The sequence below is a fragment of the Notamacropus eugenii genome, chromosome 4, assembly GCF_028372415.1.
Source record: "Notamacropus eugenii isolate mMacEug1 chromosome 4, mMacEug1.pri_v2, whole genome shotgun sequence".
In the NCBI taxonomy this organism is placed as follows: domain Eukaryota; kingdom Metazoa; phylum Chordata; class Mammalia; order Diprotodontia; family Macropodidae; genus Notamacropus; species Notamacropus eugenii.
Window position 1 is genome coordinate 95,787,981 of NC_092875.1, and position 21,426 is coordinate 95,809,406.

The following is a 21,426-nucleotide window of genomic DNA, read 5'->3' on the forward strand; positions in this document are numbered from 1 at the left end:
TCTCTTATAGCAAGTTTGTTCGTGAACTGTAGTTTCCGGATGTCCTGCATTTGGCTGGGTCAGAAATACCGTGAGAACAGCATGCAATATTTTTAGTACATAACTTTTGTTTCCTGAGAATAAGATTAAAGATGCAAATGTATGAAACTGGCCTTTTAAAAAAATATCATTTTTATTTTGAAACAGATATATTTAGGTGGGTTTTGCTTGATAACTTCAGTTATTTCATTTACTTTCTTGTTCTTTAGAATACTATGAAATACAATCCATTTGAGTTCTACTAATTTGTATTTCTTAAAAATTGACCTGGGCTTTAGTTTATATGTGTACTTTCTATATAGAAAAGCCTCATTATGCAAACTAGTAGTATAAAATTGTGGGACACTTAGATGATAAAGAGTTTTTAAAGAGTGTACTATATTGTATATATACTATAAAAGTGTACTGGTAATTTCAAATATATCCTGACTAATGCAAAGTTAACAGTCTCTCCACTTGACAACACTTTTGTTACTTCTTGTTTTAGTTATGATATATATATGAAACTAATAGTTTGATTCTTTAAAAATATTTCAAAGTACCACCTTTCCATCAATTCAGATTGACCCTTCCATGATTTTGTCTAAGTAAAATTTAGTGAAAACTGTCTTGCTCTAGTGTTGATCCTTTTTTAAAAAGAAAATCAAAATGAATAGTGAAAAAGATTAAGATATTTGATATATATGGTTAATCAGCGTCTGGCTACTAAAGTAGTAAATTAAATATGAAATCATGTTGTATTAGAAAATTATAGGAGCTGTGTTATATTAGAAAGTTATACATATTTATCATGGAGAAGAGAATAATTAGGGGGAGAACAATCACTTTCTTCAAATATTTAAAGGGTTGTTATATGAAAGATTGTGTTTGTATAGCTTTAGAGCAGTAATATTTAAACTTTTTTGATTATGCATCCTGGTCACTAAAAAATAATGATTGAGCACTTCAGATATTTAGTTGTAAATTGTATGAATGTGTTACTAATAATTGTAAAACTTATACAAAATAGATATTTAAGCAGGATGAGAGCATTGTGAAATAATACTTGATGCTAACTTCATTTTATTCATTGCCTTCCTATGTATTTAATTTTATGTGTTTAACATTATTTCACTGAGAAGTGGTCCCTAGACATCACCAGGCTACCAGAGGGGTCCAAGACTCACACACACAAAATATTAAATATCCTTGTTTTAAAATCAATATAGACTCCTGAAGTTTATTGAGTAAGAGAGGGATATGGTCACACCTACCCTTTAAGAAAATTGTTTTGGCAATTGTGTGGAGATGGCTATTGGTGGGAAAAGAACTGAAACAAGGAGACCAATTAGGAGGCCATTTTAATAACCCAGGAGAAAGGTGATAGGGACTGAAATATGGTTGGTGGCAAGAAGGGAAGGGAAAGGATGGAAGTGATGTTATGGATTTGCTCTATGAGGTGAGAGAAAGCAAAGAGTTGTGAGTAACACCAGGGTTGCAAAACCTGTGTGAGTGGAAGTATTTCTCCCTGGAAATAATGTTTGAGAGAGAGGGCTTAGAGCTTATAATAACCAGTCCATGTCTGTTAATCCTGTGTTATTTAAGATATGCCAGCAAGAATCCAAAAGCATAAGGCGGCGAGGGGATTATTCCCTGCCATTGAAAGGTTCCTGTTGTAGCCATGAGATGATGGGAAGTAGTGTGTAAAGACACTGGAGGAAGTGGGTATGAGGAATTTTGCATGTAGCAGCTTCTCTGGATTGGAGAACATTCTAACTGTTTTGAGAGTACAATCCTGAACAGCTCTTTACCTCAATCATGTGAGAGGTCAGAATTGGAGAATGCTTAAAGAAATAGTATAGTCTTGTTGAAGATGGGCCACAGTCCCCCTCAACTGTAGTTAATCTTCTCACCCTCTCATTGATTGATCACTTAAACCTTAGGGGGCCAAGCCTTTGCCCCTAAATGGGTGACTACTGCTGTAGAGGACTGAATGAGGTATAAGTTACAAGAAGTTTAGTAAAAAGACACAATAGCTTCCCACTAATCTGAGCTGTGAGACTGTGCTGTTTTGTATGCTGATGAGTTTAAATCACCAGAATTGTTTCCACAGAGGCTAGATAATGAATGACTTGTCAAAAATGACACAGGGGAAACAGGTAACGACATCTGGAGTCAAAGGACCTGAGGTTGAATTCCAACTCTGAGACTTCATTTTTTTGTGATCTTAGGCAAATCATTTCCCCTTTCCATGGCCCTTGGTTTCCACATGTGTAAAGTAAGAGAAAGGGGATGGTCTTATTCATCATGAAAATAACTGACATTTGGGCAATACTTTAACACTTTTGTACGTTATATTGTAAGCACCTTTTGTACATTATATTGTTCGATTTATACACTATCCTGTGAATTGTGCAGCAGTTATTATCATTTCCCATGAAATGAGGCTGAGCCCTACTTCACATACTTTCATAAATGTCTGAGATATAAATCCTGTGATTCAGTGATTTATCCTTAAGGTAGTCCTAAATCTCAAAGGAGAGAGATTGTTCCTAAATCTCAGAAGATAATTAGGACAGATACAGCTATTGGAGGTCAATTTACCCAACCCTCTCATTTTTATAGATGAGGAAATAGAGACCCAGAGATATGAAATGATTTAACATAGGGCATAGAGAGTAAATATCAGAGCCAGAGTTGGATTAGATAATATCCCTTTCAACTCTTGAGAAACTGGGATTCTAGAAAGCATATCAATTTAATATTTAAAATTGGAAACTCTCAAATCTATTTCTATAAAGGTAAATATAAGAGTGTAGAAGAAAAGAACTTAACTAGGTAACAAGTCATGTCTTTTATGAACCATTGGTATATTAAGATTGATGTTTATAGGGCCACCCACATTAATCCATATGCAATAGGAATGCTAATGGTAACAGGAGTCTGATTTCTGTACCTTCCAGGTAGCCATGTGGTGCTTTAGGTGTTCCAAGGAGAGTAACCCAAAGAATAAAAATATAGTTGATAAGAAAGTTGGATATTTTTACGTTTTACATTTCTAATATGTTTACCTCCCTGCCCTTAATGGTCCTATGAAAAATGCTACATTCTCTCTCTCTCTCCCCCATCTTCTCTTTCTCTCAAATATTAAATTCCAGTAAAACGAAGAATAGAAAATAATAGAGATATATATTGTATTTATGGTAATCAGTACATTGTAACTGGCCAAGCTGCTTCCCTTTTCTTAAAACAACTTTAGACTTCAACCTTGAGGATTCCTTGATCAGGTAGAAACTGGACTAGATAATAAGTGACCCTTCCAACATTTGAAAAGGTGGGATTCTATGAAATCAAGAAAGTTATTTTTCCTTCCTCCATAAAACTGAGGGGTTGATCTAGATGAATTCTATATTACTAAATCTAATTATTGTTTTTTAGAATAATAATCTGTGTTAAACTTTCCCCTAGGTAATTGTTTTTGTTTTCTGTTTTTCAGCACTTACAGCTCCTCCAACACCACCCTCACCAATGCAGGCGACGTATACCTTTAAGCCTCCACCTAGACCAGACTTTGGGACTTCTGGGAGAACAATCAAGCTACAGGCTAATTTCTTTGAAATGGACATTCCAAAAATTGACATCTACCATTATGAATTAGATATCAAGCCGGAGAAATGCCCTAGAAGAGTTAACAGGTAATACCATTATTAGTTTTAAGCAAGTACTCTAGAAATGGAGTGTATTTTTAACCAAAGCATCTCATGTAATGGCAACAATTTCTCAGAAGACCCTTCTCCTCCTTTACCAGAAAGTTTAAGAGTCATTCTGATAACTCTAAAATGTTTCCTCACTTGTGGAGGTCTGTTTTCAATTGAATGTCTTCAGTTGTGATGATTTTTTTCAGCGGCAAAGTACTTTATGAAATCTGTCATTTATTTTAGAGGGTTCATCTTGATATGATAAATAGGTCCTACCTAGCCAAATTATTTTCATGTAATGACACCTAAGATCCAGGGCTAAATACTCAGTCAGTTGTTATTTACCATACCAGGAAAGGGGGGAAATGATCCCTGCCCTCATTCAAATGGGGACACAAAAATGAAATTAACTAGGTATGAATAAGTTGTATATATTGTAGATGGAAGATAATCTCAGAAAAAGTCATTAGTATTGAGGAAAACTGGGAGGTCACCTGTAAAAGTGGAATTTGAGCTGGGTATTAAGAAAACCAAAGAAAATAAGAGGTAGAAGTGAGGGAATTAGGCATTACAGTATAGATAATCCAAAGTGACAGACAAGGTATGGAGTATTCTGTTCAAAGAGCCACAAAGTGAAGCAGTGTAGCTGGATCAAAAAATTTGTAGAGGAGAGTGAAATGTAAGAAGATTCGAAAGATAGGAGAAAGCCAAATCATGAAGGACTTTATAAGCCAAACTGAGGATTTTGTATTTGATCCTACAGATAATAGCAAACCACTGAAGTTTATTGATTAGGAGGTTAATATACTTTAGGAAAATCACTTTGGTGGTTGAGGGGAGGATGGATTGGATTGGGGAAAAGACTTGAGGTCATTGGAATAGTCTAGATAAGAGGTAATGAGAGCCCTCTACTATGCTGATGTCTGTGTGACTAGAGAAAAGGGGACAAAAGATATTAAAAATGACAAGATTGGGCAATAAATTTAATATATAGGATGAATCAGTCAAAGATGACACTAAAAATGTAAGCCTAGATGACTGGGAGGATGGCAGTCCCCTTGACAGTAATAGAAAAGCTGGAAGAGGTAAGTGTTTGGGGTGATGGGAGGAGATGATGAGTTCTGATTTGGACATGTTGAATTTGATATGATTACAAGATATCCAGTTTGAGGTGACAAAAAGGTGTTTGTAGATGTAGGACTATAGTTCAGAGAAAGAAGCTGGGGCTGAATATATAGATCTGGGAATCATTTGCATTTTACTGATGGTTAACCTTGTGGAAACTGATGATATCACCAATATGAAAGGGGAAGAGAAAAGGACACAGGACAGAACTTTGAGGGACACCAAGATTAGTGGGCATATCATGCAGATGTTAGGTGTGACCCAACAAAGATGATAAAAAACAGGTGGTCAGACAGATTGGAGGAAATCTAGGAAGTGTTATAAAAATTGAAGGAGAGACTATTTAAGAAGAAATCATGATCAACAGTTGCAAATGCTACAAGAGAGTAAGAAAAATGATAATTGAGAAAGAAACATTAAGGATTAGTCTTTGGTAACTTCAGAGAGGGCAGTTTCAGTGGAATGATGAATTTGGAAGCCAAATTGCAGGGAGTTTAGATGAGAGGGAGAAGATGTGGAGACACCTAGTGTAAGGGCATAACTTCCTGAATTGAAAACACCAAAAGACAGTGGTTGTGAAAAAAAAAAGGGAACCTTTGATACTGGAAAGAATATTTGATTTTAAATGAGAAAGATGAGTAGAGCTCTGACTTTGGAATCAGAAAGACCTGATTTCAACTGCCTCATACATTGGCTAGCTGTGTGACCTTGGAAAAGTTACTTACCCTCTCTCAGTCTTAATTTCTTCACCTTCAGAATGAAGATGCTAGTAGCATCTACCTCACAATATTGTTATGAAGACCAAATGAAATAATATGTAAAGCATTTTGCAAAACTTAAAGCGCTAAATGAATGCTAGCTGCTATCATCGTCATCATCATCAGTGCAAACCAAAATCCTTCCATACTTTCTCAACCTCTGTGATTCTAGTACCTGTTACTACTCTCCATGGCTGCCTTTCTGTTGTGCCCCTAACATTTTGTGTGCACTGTTTGATTTGGCTCCTTTCTCTTGTCTTATATGTCCTTGGTGATATCATTTTTCATGCCACGTCTAACCTAAAAGTGATATTGCTTCAGACTACAAACATCCACCATCTCTCTGCAATAAGGAAAAGACTTTACAAACCATAAAATGCTCTATATAAATGTGACTTATTATAAACATTTTAAAAAGATAGATTAGAGGTTCTTGTTTTGTAACATTAGAATGTGAAATCTGATGGAACACAAAGAACCAGTAGTTAAGCATCTCAATAGTTCTGCAAAAAGAATACTTGGATGAGTCTTCCTTATATTGAGTAAGAGACAGGGTACCCAGACAAGAAGTACCTGATAGCCAACAAGGGTATGCACAATTTCTCTATGGTATTAATTTTCCATGTCTGAGTCCTGCATATTCTTCAAGTTACTTTCTGATCCTAATTTGTTTTTCCAAGTATGCATCCCAAAGTCAGAGAATATTTTTGAGGCTGATTACTCTTTTGTTTTCTTGTTTGATAGAGATTTTTAAATTAGCTCTTTAGTGTCTATTTCCTGTCCTGTTTTTCTTGTTTGGGCTAATTTTCCAAGTCCTCATCCCTGAGCACTAAAGTTCTAGACCTGCAGGACATGGAGACCACATGTTTTTTGGATGTAGTGTTAATGCAGCCCTTGGCAAGGAGGCCAAGAAGCTAGCAAAATAAAGATAACACCAATTTAATATCAGCTTTTTTACCTCACTCATTTGACAATGGATACGCCTTACTTCAGTCATCCTTGTGGATAGGTGTTGGTGGAAATAGATTGAAATCCTTCCATATCATACCTCAGTGGTGGTTCTGTTTCTCTCTCTTTCTCCCACTCTACTCTTCCTCTTTCCTTCTCTTTTCATTCCTCTCTTCTCTCTCCCCCTTTCCCACTTTTTTCTGTTCTCTTTTTTTTTTCTTCCCCTACCACCCATAACTTGTTGCTTTAGGAGTTTGTGAGGTAGCAAAACTTTGGGTGAAAAGCTTCTCAGAATTTAGTAATGCTAAGACATTAAATATTCTGTCAGTGATTTTTCACTAAAAGCCTTTCCATGTGGGTAGGACATGTAAGAATTCATATGTCTCTGATTTAGTCTTTGGCAAACCCAGGTCATCACCATATGTAATGAGGAAATGTGTGATATAATAAATGCTTGTTGACTAAAAGTCCTACTATCTTAGTAGGACTTTCATGAAGGGTAAAATAAAAGTAATGCCTTTTAATTGTTCTCACTTTCCTCTGCCAAATTGAGCAAGATAAGGAGTGTCCGAATATTTATGATCATATGGGAAAATCTTATATGTGTAATTCTTTCCATTCCTGGGGGAAAAAACATTTCTGTAGATGACTCTAAAGTTGCAAAACTGGGTGACTTAAATGGCAGTGCCCTCAATAGTTAAAAATAACTGATTAATCTTTAAATGAAGTTTTTCAGTATCATCAATTTATGATTGACCTTTCTGTTAGAGTCTGTTGAAAGAGTTTAGAATATAGCACCCAGGAGTTAATCTCCTTTTTAAGAAGACAGTGGGCTAGAAGTTAACAGCAGTATATCCTTATTCTAGTACTGCCTGTACCACTACTTGGCACTCCTAAACTGAGAAAATTAAAATAAATAATCTTTAAGGTTCATTTAATTCTCAGTTTCTATGAATCTAGTCAGACCCTTATTGGAAAATCATATCCCTTCCTGAACTCCAATTCAATTGAAAAATTTATTCAGCACTTCCTGTGATAAACATTGTGGGTGAAACACAATTTGCATATGACTTGGTTCCTCTCCTTAATGGATCTTGCATGTGGAATAATGCCACTTACTTCTCAGTGTTTTTGTGAGGATAAAATGGAATAATATTTGTAAAGTACCATGCAAACCTCAAACACCATATAAATGCTTGCTATTATTGTTATATTGTTATTTTGTTATTGTTGTTAACAATGATAAGTTGACTCTTATTGGAATATGTCTGTATCTGAGCCCAAATTCAACTGAGTTTTCTTTTAAGGTCCTAAACTCCTACTGTACGTAATTTAACATGCTAGGTGCTAGGGAAGAGGGTTTAGTTAGAGCATGGTCCCTGACCTCATAGAATTTATGATGTGATGAGGAGAAGGAGGAGGATGCTAACAATTAGTATTTACGTATTGTTTTAAATTTGCCAAAGCATTTTACAAATGTCTCTTTTTATTCTCACAACAAACCTGGAAGGTAAGTGTTATCATTCCTGTCTTACAGATGAAAAAATTGAGGCTGAGAGATGTTAAGTGATTTGCCCATGGTCACACAACTTGTAAGTGTCTGAAGTGGGATTTGAACTTTCTGGTCTTCATGGTTGAAGGCATGGCTCTCTATACATTGTGCCTTTTAGCTTTCTTTAATGACATTTCCTATATGTTCGTTGTTTTGTGACAGGGAGAAAGATATTGGGGTGACTATATATTGAAATGAACTTTATGAGATTTTGTTTAATGTAAATTTCAAATTATCATAACCTACGTTAAAATTTATCCTTTTAGTGTATAGTATCTCAAAAAGTTTAATGAAGTTAACAGCAGAAATTTTTCTTTTAATAGATGAAGGAATGGAAAAGCACTAAGAGTTGCCAATAAAATTTTGAAAAAGACAGTCGTTGCCCTGAAAGAGCTTACTTTCTACTAAGAGAGTCAATATATAGTTTCCAGGAAATAATATTTTGCTTTGGAAAGTTGTAGGAATAAAAGTCATTAAAACTGTATTTCTGTCAGAAATTAACATGAGAGAGGGGACAGTGAATGTGTATGCTTAATTCCATTCCATCATCTTAGAGTTCAAAATTAAGGCAGTCGAGACAGCAGAGTTAGGTCCAAAGACTTAGTTCAGGGCTTTGAAGTCAACAGTCTTTTGAAAATTAATGACTGACTGGTGTAGGTGTGAGTCTGGGAAAAGGGCCAAGGGTAGGAGTGGGCCTGAAGTAAATTTAGGATTTGGAGTTAGGCTAGAGCCACTACCTTAACTTGTTTGAATAGTGAACAGGGTGTGACTCATCAGGGTTCTGTCTTATTTTATTTCTCTAACTTGTGTTATGCATTCATTTGAACTCAAGTCACTGGTGTACTGAGGCAGCTAGGTAGCACCCTGAATGGAGTCAGGATAAATTGATTTCAAATCCCACCTTAGACACTTACTAGCAGTGTATCTCTGGGCAATTTGTATAACTTCTTTTTAAAGCAATTTCCTTATCAAGAATTATCTTGTAAAAAATGGGAATGATAATAGCACTTACCTGACAGGGTTGGTGTAAGAACCCAGAAGACAAGGAATTGAGAGACAAAATCAAGGAATGTTCTAAGAGTTTGGCTGGGAAGAGGAGTGGCACCATGAAGCAGGGGAAGATTTCTGAAAAATGGAGGCTTGGGAATATTTATAGGCAGCAGGGCAGGGGCCAGTCAATAGGGAGAGAAAGATTAGAAGGAGAAAATGATTGTGAGGCCAAGTTGCTGGAAGAGAAGATGGGAGAGAATGGAATTAAACACCAGAATAGAGGGGATTTGAGCTTGGGTAGAAGGAAGGCTATCTCAATCCAAGGATGAAGCCCTGGAGAAACAGCTAATAGAATGCTGGACCTGGAGTCAGGAACACCTGAGTTCAAATCCAGCCTCAGACTAGTGTATTACACTAGTGTCACTAGCCTTGTGGCACTAGAATAGTCACTTACCTTCTGTCTGCCTCAGTTTCCTCCACTATAAAATGGGATCATAATAGCACCTTATAGGATTGTTGTGAAGATCAATGGAGATGATATCTGATCTGTAAAGCACTCAGTACAGGGCTTGGCACATAGTAGGCACTTTTAAATGTTTATTTCCTTCCTCCCTCCCTTCCTTTCTCCCTTCCTCCCTCCCTCCCTCCCTCCCTCCTTTCCTTCCTTCCTTCCTTCTTTCTTTCTTTCCTTCCTTCCTTCCTTCCTTCCTTCCTTCCTTCCTTCCTTCCTTCCTTCTTTCCTTCCTTCCTTCCTTCTTTCCTTCCTTCCTTCCTTCCTTCCTTCCTTCCTTCCTTCCTTCCTTCCTTCCTTCCTTCCTTCCTTCCTTCCTTCCTTAGATATGGGGAATAATAACGAAGGATTCTTAGATATAGAATGGAACAGAAGAAACAGCAAATAGTCTCTATTTTAACAATGTCCTCTGCTGAGTGTGGGTGGAGGGAATGATATAGGAAGATTGAAAGAAGGAATGGCCAATTAGGGAGAAGTAAAAAGATTAACTTGTAGAAAGGAAGGCTTAGTTGAGATTAGACAACAGAAGTGTGTAGTGGAGCCAAACTTTACCTGAGAAAAAACAAGAGACAGATGCCTGTTGACATCCCACCAGGTCCTTGGACTTTGACCCTAGAATGCTGAACTCTAATAGGTGAGCTTTCATTTTATCTTCACTATACCAGGACTCAGATCTTACTTGTTTCCAAACCATATCCTTACACTGCTTCTTCTTCCTCCTCTTAGCTCCTCTTTGTGTTTTCCTTTCTCCTGTCCACCATTAAAATAAAACTAGCAAACAAACAAAATTCTTGGAGACAATATACTGTTCTGGTTACATATATTTGTATATCTCACATTGCTGAGCATAGTACCTGGCACATGGTAATAAATAAAATTTTAATAAATGCTTTATCAACCATGCATTTTTTCATGGTAGGGATAGTAATTAAGGGTTGGAGAGGTTGCAAAACATGGGAGAGGTGTGGAACTTATTCTAAAATAAGAGGCATAGTAAACTAGAACTGATTAATTATAAGATCAAAATTTTGTAGAGAAGAAAATAAAGTCAGAACAGGGGTGATATCCTGGGAGAACCATGAGGGGGTAGAGGGATCAGAAGTCATATTGATGAAGGGATTGACTTTGTCTCCCCTTATCACTTAAAAAAAATCCCACCACCCAAACTTTGTAGATCCTATCTTCCATTCATTATTGTCCTAATTTTTTCATTTTTTCTTCCATTTCCAAACAAGAATCCACCTTCTTTTCTATCTACCTCTCCATCCCCAAAATAGAACAAATAAAGCCCTTTTAATAAGTATCTACAGTCAAACAAAACACATTTCCCCATAGGCTAGGCATATAAATTATGTCTCAATCTGCATCTTGACTTCATCCTCTCTCTGTCAGGAAGTTTTAACATTCTTCATTATGTATCATCTGGAATCATAGTTATTCATCATGTTCCTTAGCTTTTCAAAGTGGTTTGTCTTTAAATTTTTGTTACTCTTTGAATTCTTCTCCTGGTTCTGCTCTCCTCATTCTGCATCAGTTCATACAAGTCTTCCAAGGTTTCTCTGAAACTGTCCTTTCATCATTTTTATAGCACAAAAGTATACATCACATTCATATGCTATAACTGGTTTAGCCATTCCCCAACTAATAGGAACCCTCTCAGTTTCCAGTTCTTTGCCACCACAAAAAGAGCTGCTTTAAGTATTTTTTTTTTTTTTACATATGGGTCCTTTTCTTCTTTCTTTGATCTCTTTGGGTTGGAATCCTAGTAGTAGTTCTTGGTCAGAGCCTATATATAATTTAATAGCTTTTGAGACATAATTTCTAATTGTTTTCCAGAATGTTTGAACCAGTTCAGAGCTTCGTCAACAGTATATTAATGTGTCTCCAGCATTTGTTGTTTTCCTTTTTTGTCAGTTTTTCCAGTCCGGTGGCTATGATGTGATGTCCTAGAGTTGTCTTGATTTGTAGTTCTCTAATAGTGATTTCGAGCAGTTTTCTTGAGTTCTTGAAAGCTTCGATTTTTTTTTTCCTCTGAAAACTGCCTGTTCATATCCTTGACCATTTATCAGTTGGTGAATAGTTCTTATAAATTCAAATCAGTTTCCTATATATCTTAGAAATGCCTCATCCTTTTCCAAACTATAAACTCCTAGAAAAAGCTGTTTTTAATTTCTGGCTCTTCCTTCTTTTCATTTACTTCTCAATCCTCTGCAACATGGCTTCCTAACTCATCATTGTACTGAAACTACTCCCTCCAGAATTACCAATTACAACATCTTACTGTGTCCCTCCCTCTCTCTCTCTCTCTCTCTCTCTCTCTCTCTCTCTCTCTCTCTCTCTCTCTCTCTCTCTCTCTCTCTCTCTCTCTCTCCCTCTCTCTCCAACCCCCCCACCCCCGCACCCAACGCTTGCTCATTTGCACAATCATTCTCTCTTCCTGGATACTCTCTTCTCTGGGCTTTCATAGCACTGCTGTCTGTCTCCTAGGTTTCCTCTTCCTAGGTGTCTTAACAATTCTTTCTCAGGCTCCTTTGCTGGATTATCATCCATCACCCACCCCCTAACTGTGAGTGTACTCCAAGGCCCCTTTCCCTGTCCACATCTCTTACTTGCTCTCACTTGGTGACTTCATCCATTTCCATCCATTTTAATTATCAATTCTGTGTAGATGGCTTCCAGATCTATCTTCCCAGTCTCTGTACCAAGCTCTTGTCCCGTATCACCAACTGCCTAGTGCGTCTTTCAAATGGATAAATTATGCTCTTAAGGATGTCCTTTCTCTAATTTGGGGCATCAGTGATCTACGTGATCAATGTCTTCTATTGGTACACAGACTCTGGGTTCTGCAAACAAATCTGCTTTTGTTTGACATTTCTTTGTTGGCATCTTGTTGGTTGAGTTTACGTATGTCACCCATGAAGGGTGTTTCGATTACACTCTTAGATGTTAGCTATTTCTTAGACTCCTTCCCTTGTGGTTAGCACATGGTAAACCACTTCCAGTTATGTTTGACAGATCAATGCTGTATACCTGTTAGTTGCCTTTATTCTTGCCCAGTGAAGTAATCATGTCTACTTGTTGCATAAATATTTCTGTAGGGTTTTTTTTATCTGTTTTTGTGCTCTTAGAACACCCATTTTATACTCTTGGGGTGGGGGAATGAGGAAGTAATGGTCTTTCTACAGCTACTGTATGGGCTTTGTATTTTATAAATGTTGTATGATTTATTGTTAGGAGATTTTCCATATCAGTTATATTTTATTTTATGATTCTGTAAATGTACATTTTTATTGTTGTAATTAGTGTGTCCCAGGGAAAGAGGAGAATGAAAAGTTAAGGCAAAAAGAGTCAATGTTAGGAATCAGATCAAAGAATCAACTCAGAACTCAAAGAATTGATTGAAAGTAATTGCTAATTGCTTGCATAAGGTCTTTACTGCCTGCAGTCTTGGCACAAGACAACTATTTGGGGCCTACAAGTATGTGTAGATATGTGTTTGGAAAACACAGATGACTTTAATTTTCAACTCCTCCCATACTTCTACGTGGTTGCAAGGCCTCAATGCTCACAAAATATCAGAGGCCATCTTTTCCAAAACATTGTACAACATGACTGGCCAGATTCATTCAGCCTTCATGCTATTGTAAGGAATCTCTTAGAGGCTGGGTACTAACCAAGGAGACTTTTAAAATAATATTTGCACTTCAGTGCCTAGGGTAGAAATTGTTTAAAAAAGAAATTAAGGAGAGCTACCATATCAGCTGCTCTGGGTTGAATATAAGTGGGATGGCCATGAGCATGGTAGCTAGAATAAATTGATTTGAAGCGTTCCTGAAGCTCAATTCAAAATGTCACAGGGTGACCATGGATCTGTAAAGAAATAACTGTCTTGCTATTATCAACATTGTTTGGTTTTATGTCTTATTCCTTTCCATATATGTTCCCTAGCACCACCATTACCCAGGGGAGTGATCTCTTGTAATAAAGTATAGAAAGGGCAGGCCATAATTCAACAGAAGCAACCAACATATTCCCCATGTCTCACAATATGTACAATCTTTGGGGTAAAATACTTGATTTTCATTCCTTTGATAATGTACATTTATAAAGCCAGTGTCTATCAAAGCATAAAAAGAGATAAGTTGTATATAAAGGCATGATTATAGCCCTAAACTGACTGCCACTCTTCAAACTTTAATCCCAATTCCCTGATTTCACCCCCAACAACTGAATTCAACTGATGTCCTACTTTAAAACTACCCAACCCTTTCTCTGTGCTCTCTGGATTATTTGCTCCATAAGTAATAACTTAGCTTTCATATTTTCCTTTGTTCCTCCCTGAACCTTTTTGCACTCTGGTAATGTGGTTTCCCTGGCCATTCTTTCCAGAAGTTGTTGTACTTTTACTCATGCTTCCCAGAATTACTGGACATGGTAGGAGAGCTAGGAAGTCTTTCCTCTCCATTGCCACTCCAAGCTCTCCCTTTACCACTATCATTCCATAATCTATCCTCCTTTCAAGTTCAGTCTGTGCCTACTGATCAAATGAGATAGTGTTTGTCAAGTACTTAGAATATAGGCTGGCACAGTAGGTGCTATATAAATGCACTACTACAAATAATACAAATATTTTCTCCCCCCACCTCTGCCCTCTCAGTCAGGTTTCTGATTACTAATGTCTAATGACCTCCAGGATGTTTTTCTTTCTTCTTCAACAAGCTCAATTTCTGGTTTACCGTCATTCTCTATTCCCTATTTCCTGCCCTCAGACAAGGACACTTCTATGTTATACACACACACACACACACACACACACACACACACACACACACACACACGTGGGGGGGGGGGTGAGAGAGAGAGAGAGAGAGAGTTCTCTCAAATATCCTAAGCTCCCAGTTTTTCAACTTGCTCATTTTCCATGACCTATTCCTCTACCCCACCTTAATTCCACACGGAGATGGTCATACCCTTAATCATTCCATCGCCCACAAATGCTCTACTTCCATGTTTATGAGCTCTGAAATTCCCTTATCTGATCACATTCTGTTATAATTCTACCTTTACTGCCTTGCCACCCCAAACCTAGTTCTTCAAACTCACCATGACCTCCAATCACTTGACTCCTTAGTTTTCTCTTAGTCCATCATGCATCACTAATCATACCCTTCCCTCTTCCTCATATTGACACTATGTTGTCCTTTCTCCTTGAAACCCTTGCCCCCTTATCCATTTGACAAACTTGCCCTGCCAACCCTGAGCCTTAGACTATTCCAACCATCCTTGGTCTTCACTGCTACTCATGTGCTACCAAAGAAAGCTGGAGAAAACCATAAAACCATGCTGAGTTGATATGCAACTTTGCACAAGTTTATGTTAAATAATCTCATCTGGGTCCTCACTGTAGTATGGCAATACTTTTATACTTCCCTAAATGATTCACTACCACACAGGCTTTTCTAAACCTTTTTAGCTCCCTTCATGCCTCCCCTTCCTCCCTCTTCCTCTCAGTTGAAAATCTTGCAACCTATTTCCCTGAAAAAATTTAGGTCATTTGCTGAGAGCTCCCTCTCTCTTCTCCTCCTTATCTCATATCACACAGATGCCTTTCACTACTATCTCTTCTTTCACCTGTCTCACATGGTGAGTTGGCCCTTTTGCAAGGCAAACCCCTCTATGGTGATCCTGTTCAGTTCTTTCTTCTCCAGCAGATTGACCCCTTTATCATCTCTTACTAATTTTTAGTCTCTCCATTTCTACCAGCTGCTTCCCTACTGCCTATAAACGTATATTCAGTGATTATCTCTATGCAAATGATTTTTCCAACCCCAACCTCTGTGTTGACCTCTAGTCTCACATCTCCTGCTGTCTATCTGTCATGAACTGGATATCCAGTAGATATCTTAAATTCAGTATGTCTAGAACTGAATTCTTTTTTTCCCCCAAACCTTTCTCTCTCCCTAACTTCTCTTTTGCTTTCAAGGGTACCATCATCTTCCCAGTCAACCAAGCTGGCAACCTAGATGTCACCCTAAACTAGGGATGGGAAACCTGTGGCCTTAAGACCACATAGGGCCTTCTAGATCCTCAAGTGTGACCCTTTGACTGAATCCAAACTTCATAGGACAAATCTCTTTAATAAAATAATTTGTTCTGTAAAACTTGGACTTAGTTAAAAGGCTATACTTGAGAAACTAGAAGACCACGTGGTCTCAAATCCACAGGTTCCCACCCCTGCCCTAAACCCTATATTTACAATGTGTTGCCAAATAGTATTGACTTTACCTTCATAACATGTCCTGTATAACCCTCCTGCCTTCTTTTCTTCTAACACCGTCACCACCCTGGTGCAAGCCCTCATCACCTCCTGCCGGCTATTGAAATAGCCTGCTGTTTGGTCTGCCTGCCACAGGTCTGTCCCCCTCTACACTCCATCCTCTCTACTCAACTATCAAATTGATCTTCCTAAAAACACATTTCTGACTACGTCACCCCTTCCTCATTCAACTCCACTGGCTCTCAATTAGCTGTAGGATCAAATATAAAATCCTCTGGTTTTTAACAACCCTTCATAACCTTTATGAACTTCCTTGCTACTTTTCCAATCTTCTTATATCCTATTCTCTCTCACATTCACTACAATCCAGTGACATTTGCTTTTTTGATATTCCCTTAAAAAGATACTCTATCTAGGCATTTTCCCTGGTTGTTGCCTTGCATGGAATGCTATCTCTCTCATCTCTATTTCCTGACTTCCCTGACTTCTTTAAAAATTCAGCTAATGTCCTACCTTCTGCAAGAAGCCTTTTTCCCAATCCTTCATAATGTCAGTTCCTTCCCTCTTGGATTAGCCTCAGTTTTTCCTGTATTTATCTTGCTTGTGCATATTTATTTGCATATTGACTTCTCTACTAAAGTTTGAACTTTTTGAGAGTAAAAGTCACGTATTTGCCTTTTTTTGTATCCATAGTGCTTAGCATAGTACTTGGCACATAATTGGTGGACTGAATGTTTACTGATTGATTGACATTAAAAACAGTACATCTCAATTTAACAAGGTTGTTAAATTTTTTAAAATAGGTTAAAATTGCACTTACAAGAAAATGTCACTTTGCTTTTGGGATGATACTCATATTTTTATTGACATTTTACCTAAATTCTGTTTTTGTTTCAGAGAAATAGTGGAGCATATGGTCCAGCACTTTAAAACACAGATCTTTGGGGATCGTAAACCAGTATTTGATGGAAGAAAAAACCTCTACACAGCGATGCCTCTTCCCATTGGGAGGGATAAAGTAAGTTTTCTTAAAAGTGAGTTTTGAATAAATCATTTAAATGACATCATGAAATCAAAAAGCATTTATTCATTAAGTCCTTACTATGTGCCAGCACTGTACTAAGCCCTGGGAATACAAAAAGAGGTGAAAGATAAACCTTGTCCTTAAGGAGATCATGAAATGAAAATATACTTTGAAGTAGGGGTAGATTTACTGTTAATGTCAGTAGAATGGTATGACTCTCAGTTCCATGTTCTGTGTTAATGATGTTGATAAATTTTCTTTTTTTTTTAAAACTTTAAAAAAATTCCTCCATCCTTGATGAACTCACACATTTATATTGTTATTTATTGTTCCTCATCCCATTCTCTGTTAAACATATTAAATATTCCAACTGTAAGTGTCAAGTAGTACCTCCTGATAAGGTCCCGTTTTGTACTCGAGTTAGCTTCTTTAAGGCGAGGGTTTAGTCTTGTTTGCATTGGGAGCAAATGATGTGACCTGATGTGACCATGTAGGTGTACTGTAGATGAAAGTATGATTTAGGATGAGAAAGAGTGAGGTATAAGAATGTCCCCCAAGTGCAGAAGCTAAGCATTATACACAAGAGTTTGGAATGCCCAGCCCAAAGGGATGCTTAGCCATTCAAATTTTTTTTTCAGGGCAGTATCATCCCAGTTAAAATCGTGAAACCCTTTAGAGTTTCCAGGAGCTTCCTGTGAGGGACATAATAAACCAGATAACTAGTGAAAAGAGCATAAAGTTGGAATCGGTAGACCTGGATTCTAGTCTTACTAAATCTTATGTAGTAGTGAATGAGTTCTGAGCCTCCATTTCCTTATCTGTGAAATGGTGATTATAAAGTGTCCATCTGCCTTAATAGCATATTGATGAACATCTAAAGAGAGAATACATATACCTTTTAAAAAGAGAATTTTATTTTATTTTTTAAAATGAGAACCCATTTTTTCTCCCTTCCCATCTTCCATTGAAAAAGTAAGAAAAACAAGGACTCCAGTTACAAATATGTATAGTCAACCAAAACATATTCTGAAACCCATCATATCTAAATTTGTACTTGACTCCATTTCCTGTCTATCAGGAAGTGAGTAACTTTGTTTCAATAATCCTTTGGAATCATGATTGGTTGTTCCATTGTTCAGAATTGCTAGGACTTTCAAAGTTATCTTTACAATATTATTGTAATTATATAAATTGTTCTTCTGGTTCTGTTCAATTATCATCAGTTTATGTAATTCTTCCTAAGTTTCTCTGAACCATCCCCTTCATCATTTCTTTCATTACAACAAAAATACATGTACTTTTTTTTTTTTAAGAAAACACAAGTGGTGATGTGCAATACAAATAGAAGATATTGCAGTTATTCTCTAAGACCCAAAGAGAGGGGTGGGATGGAAGGAAAAGGAGGATTCAGATTTAATAACAACAATAGCCAATATTTACATAGCACTTACTATGTTCCAGTCCCTGTGCTGACTGCTCACTGGAGTCTCACACCGTTCCTGGGAGTTAGGTACTATTATTGGCCCCATTTTACACATGAGGAAACTGAGGCACAAAAACATTAATTGGCATGTTAGTTGTCACATAGCTTAGAAGTGTCTATGATCAGATTTGAACTCAAGTCTTCCTAAGTTCATGCCTGTGTTCTATCCACGGCATCACATAGATTTAGAAAAAATTTAGGATTCAGTACTGTGGTCTTTTGGAGTCTGATGACCTATCTCTCTCAGCTCTTATCTGAGAAGGTGTTGAAGAAGATATGTGGGAACTCTTCCCAGATCTTCCTTTTGAGGAGGGCCCCCAGGGCATTCACCTAATCATTCTCCAACCAGCTGTTCTCTCCTGGACTCTGTAATTCACACCTTCTTAGATCATTTCCTAGAACTTCATGCCCCACCCACCCACCCCTTTCAGCTTCTTGTTAGGTGTTCCCCTTCCCCTATCAGATTATAAACTTCTTGAGGGCTTACCATAGTGCCTGGCACTAGCATGAACTTAATAAATGTTTATTGACTCTGGCTGTCTTTGACTCTACCTCATCTTATTAAAGAGAAGCTTTAAAAAACTATAAACTGCTGTCAAGTCAACAAGAATTTATTCAGCATCTGCTATTTACCAGGCACTGTGATAAATGCTGGGATACAAAGAAAGGCACAAAACAGTTCCTGCTCTCAGAAAACTCACAGTCTGATGCTGTATAAAATGTGAGCTGCTAATCTAGGTTGACAGGGAGGCACGGTCCATCTCTATAGTGCTGATACTATGTTGAAAGTACACGTAAAAATTCAAGAGGAGGATCCAATGGACCCACAATATATTTCCAGACTATAGGAAAGCACTTTATCATAAAGAACAATTCAAAAGTAGATATTTCTGTTATTCATTTGGGGCAGGGGGAACAGTATAGACAATCTTGGGGCTGGAGATTATAATTAGTACCCATCACCCACAGACATGTGGTTACTAGGGCATAAGACAACTAGGAACCCTAGAACTGGTGCATGGGCAAGGGTAGAAATAATGTACTTGACTTGGAGTTAATTCCAAGTAGCATTGTAAGTGCTATACTCAGTGACCATTTAGTATCACTCTCATTGTATTTATTTGAACTAACTCTTAAGATGAGCGCTTTGTAACCTTCAGACTGCTACAGAAATGAGAGTAGTATTTGCTTTTTTTATAGTGAATTAATGGACATGGCAAGCTCTGTATATGAGAGATTGTTTCATATGCATAGAAGACAAACAAAATATGTCCGGTAAAAAAAAAATAGATTAGCATTTTTCACATGGATTATGAGTTTTGATGGTAGGGTTGGAAATTTTGATTGTGAGTAGGGAAAATATGTTAGCATAATTAAAATTCCTAATTGATATTTATGTTACATGAAAAGTAAACCTTTCTGTTTCATTTGAGCACTGGTTTGTAAATAAATATATAGAATTCCTTTCTTTTGCAATATGTCACTCAGTTGCATGAAGTTCCTTTCCTTTGGATCAAAGTTTCCCCTGATGTATTGGGGGAATTTTTAAGATGCCTTAATCATAGCATCATCCTGATAGAATTTTAGAAGGGACTTCCATAAGAGAATATCCAGTCTATTCCAGTTTCTTTCCCTACCAAATTTTATCTGCCCCCAACTCTTTGCTTGGTGTTCTGGGTACTCCATTGCAGATTTTCTTTCTGGTTCCCTGAAGTTAGCACTGGTTGAACTAATTGACAGCAGTTGTGGGAGTACCTTATCAGCATTATCTACAACCAACAGGGAGCTGCCACCAAGGGCATGTGTGGATTATGATTATCCTTTCTTTTAAACTAGTGTGTTATGAACATTTGGATTTGAACAAATAATAAATTAGGAGATAATTTATAAAAGGCTTCTTCAGTTTTTAAAAAAAGACTTGTCAAGGATCTAGCTGTAATAGAGACCTCCTGGTTCCTGAAAACTATATAGGCATTGTATAGTGTTTCCCAACTTAAAGGAAACTGAATTGTTCAAAATTCTCTACTGTGGACTGCTAAGCCTTCTGCGGCTTTAGTGTGGTGACTGGCTGAGTGCAGGAGTTTTAAGTTTATAAGTTTTTAAAAGTCTAGTTTTTCAAATCAATAACAATATGCTGTATATTAATTGGGTACAGACTGACAGAGAAATGCTACTCTTGAAAGTGTGTGTGTGTGTGTGTGTGTGTGTGTGTGTGTGTGTGTGTGTGTGTTAAATCTCAAATCCGGATCTTTCACTCAGTTAATACATTTCTGTCAAATTTTTCTGTCCTGTCCCTCCTTAGCAACAAATTTAAGGGACTGTAAAAAAGCTATCTTATAAAGGGCATTTTATTTTGGTCCATTTAGGGACCTGACATCCAAAGATACAAGAAAATAATTTTTGATTGCTTGTAATACTTAGCATAGAGGTGTGTATCTTCAAAATTATCTTCTTTCTGTCTTGGAGCAGCATTTATGTTTCCTCTCAGATGTATACCACCCCTAAGATGACCCCATTTTAAAGATCAGAAGTTTTAATTCTATTCATGTTATATCTGAAGTTTACAACCCTGGGTCCATCCTAAAGGGATCCTGAGTTAGATTTGAAGAAAGAGGTCTTAGACAGGGCAAAAATGCCTCTGTTTTCATATAGCTGGTTTCCTTCATAGTCCTATATATTTTGTGCATTAAATAAATGTATATGCTTTCATTTATAGATTATATATGCACATATAAACTTTGCAATAAAAAACTTTATTCTAGGATATCCATAGGTTTAGCCCAAGGGGCCTGTGAAACACACAAAAAAGGGTAAATGGTTTTCAGATAAAAAGGGAATTGGGTTTTCTCTGCTGTAGAAATTGAATTATTATCATGAACTTTTCCTACATTTTTCAATATCGAAACTAATTCCTATTTGTTACTATTGTTTATGATATGTATTTTAAAATAGACTTATCAAGTCATAGAATGATATGATATGAATTAACTTATCCTTTCCCTTCTTCTTAACTTTCCTATTCCCATTGAGATTACCACTATC

General features: G+C 37.0%; 1 protein-coding gene across 2 annotated transcripts in view; it reads left to right on the forward strand.

The window, feature by feature from the left end:
* Positions 1-21,426, forward strand: part of AGO2 (argonaute RISC catalytic component 2) — a 155,853-nt gene that overhangs the window by 66,535 nt on the left and 67,892 nt on the right. For both annotated transcript variants that reach the window (XM_072602980.1, XM_072602981.1), the window contains exons 2-3: positions 3,515-3,713; positions 16,775-16,895. In XM_072602980.1, the coding sequence (XP_072459081.1) occupies positions 3,515-3,713; positions 16,775-16,895 (320 nt within the window). The remainder of the gene's footprint in view (positions 1-3,514; positions 3,714-16,774; positions 16,896-21,426) is intronic.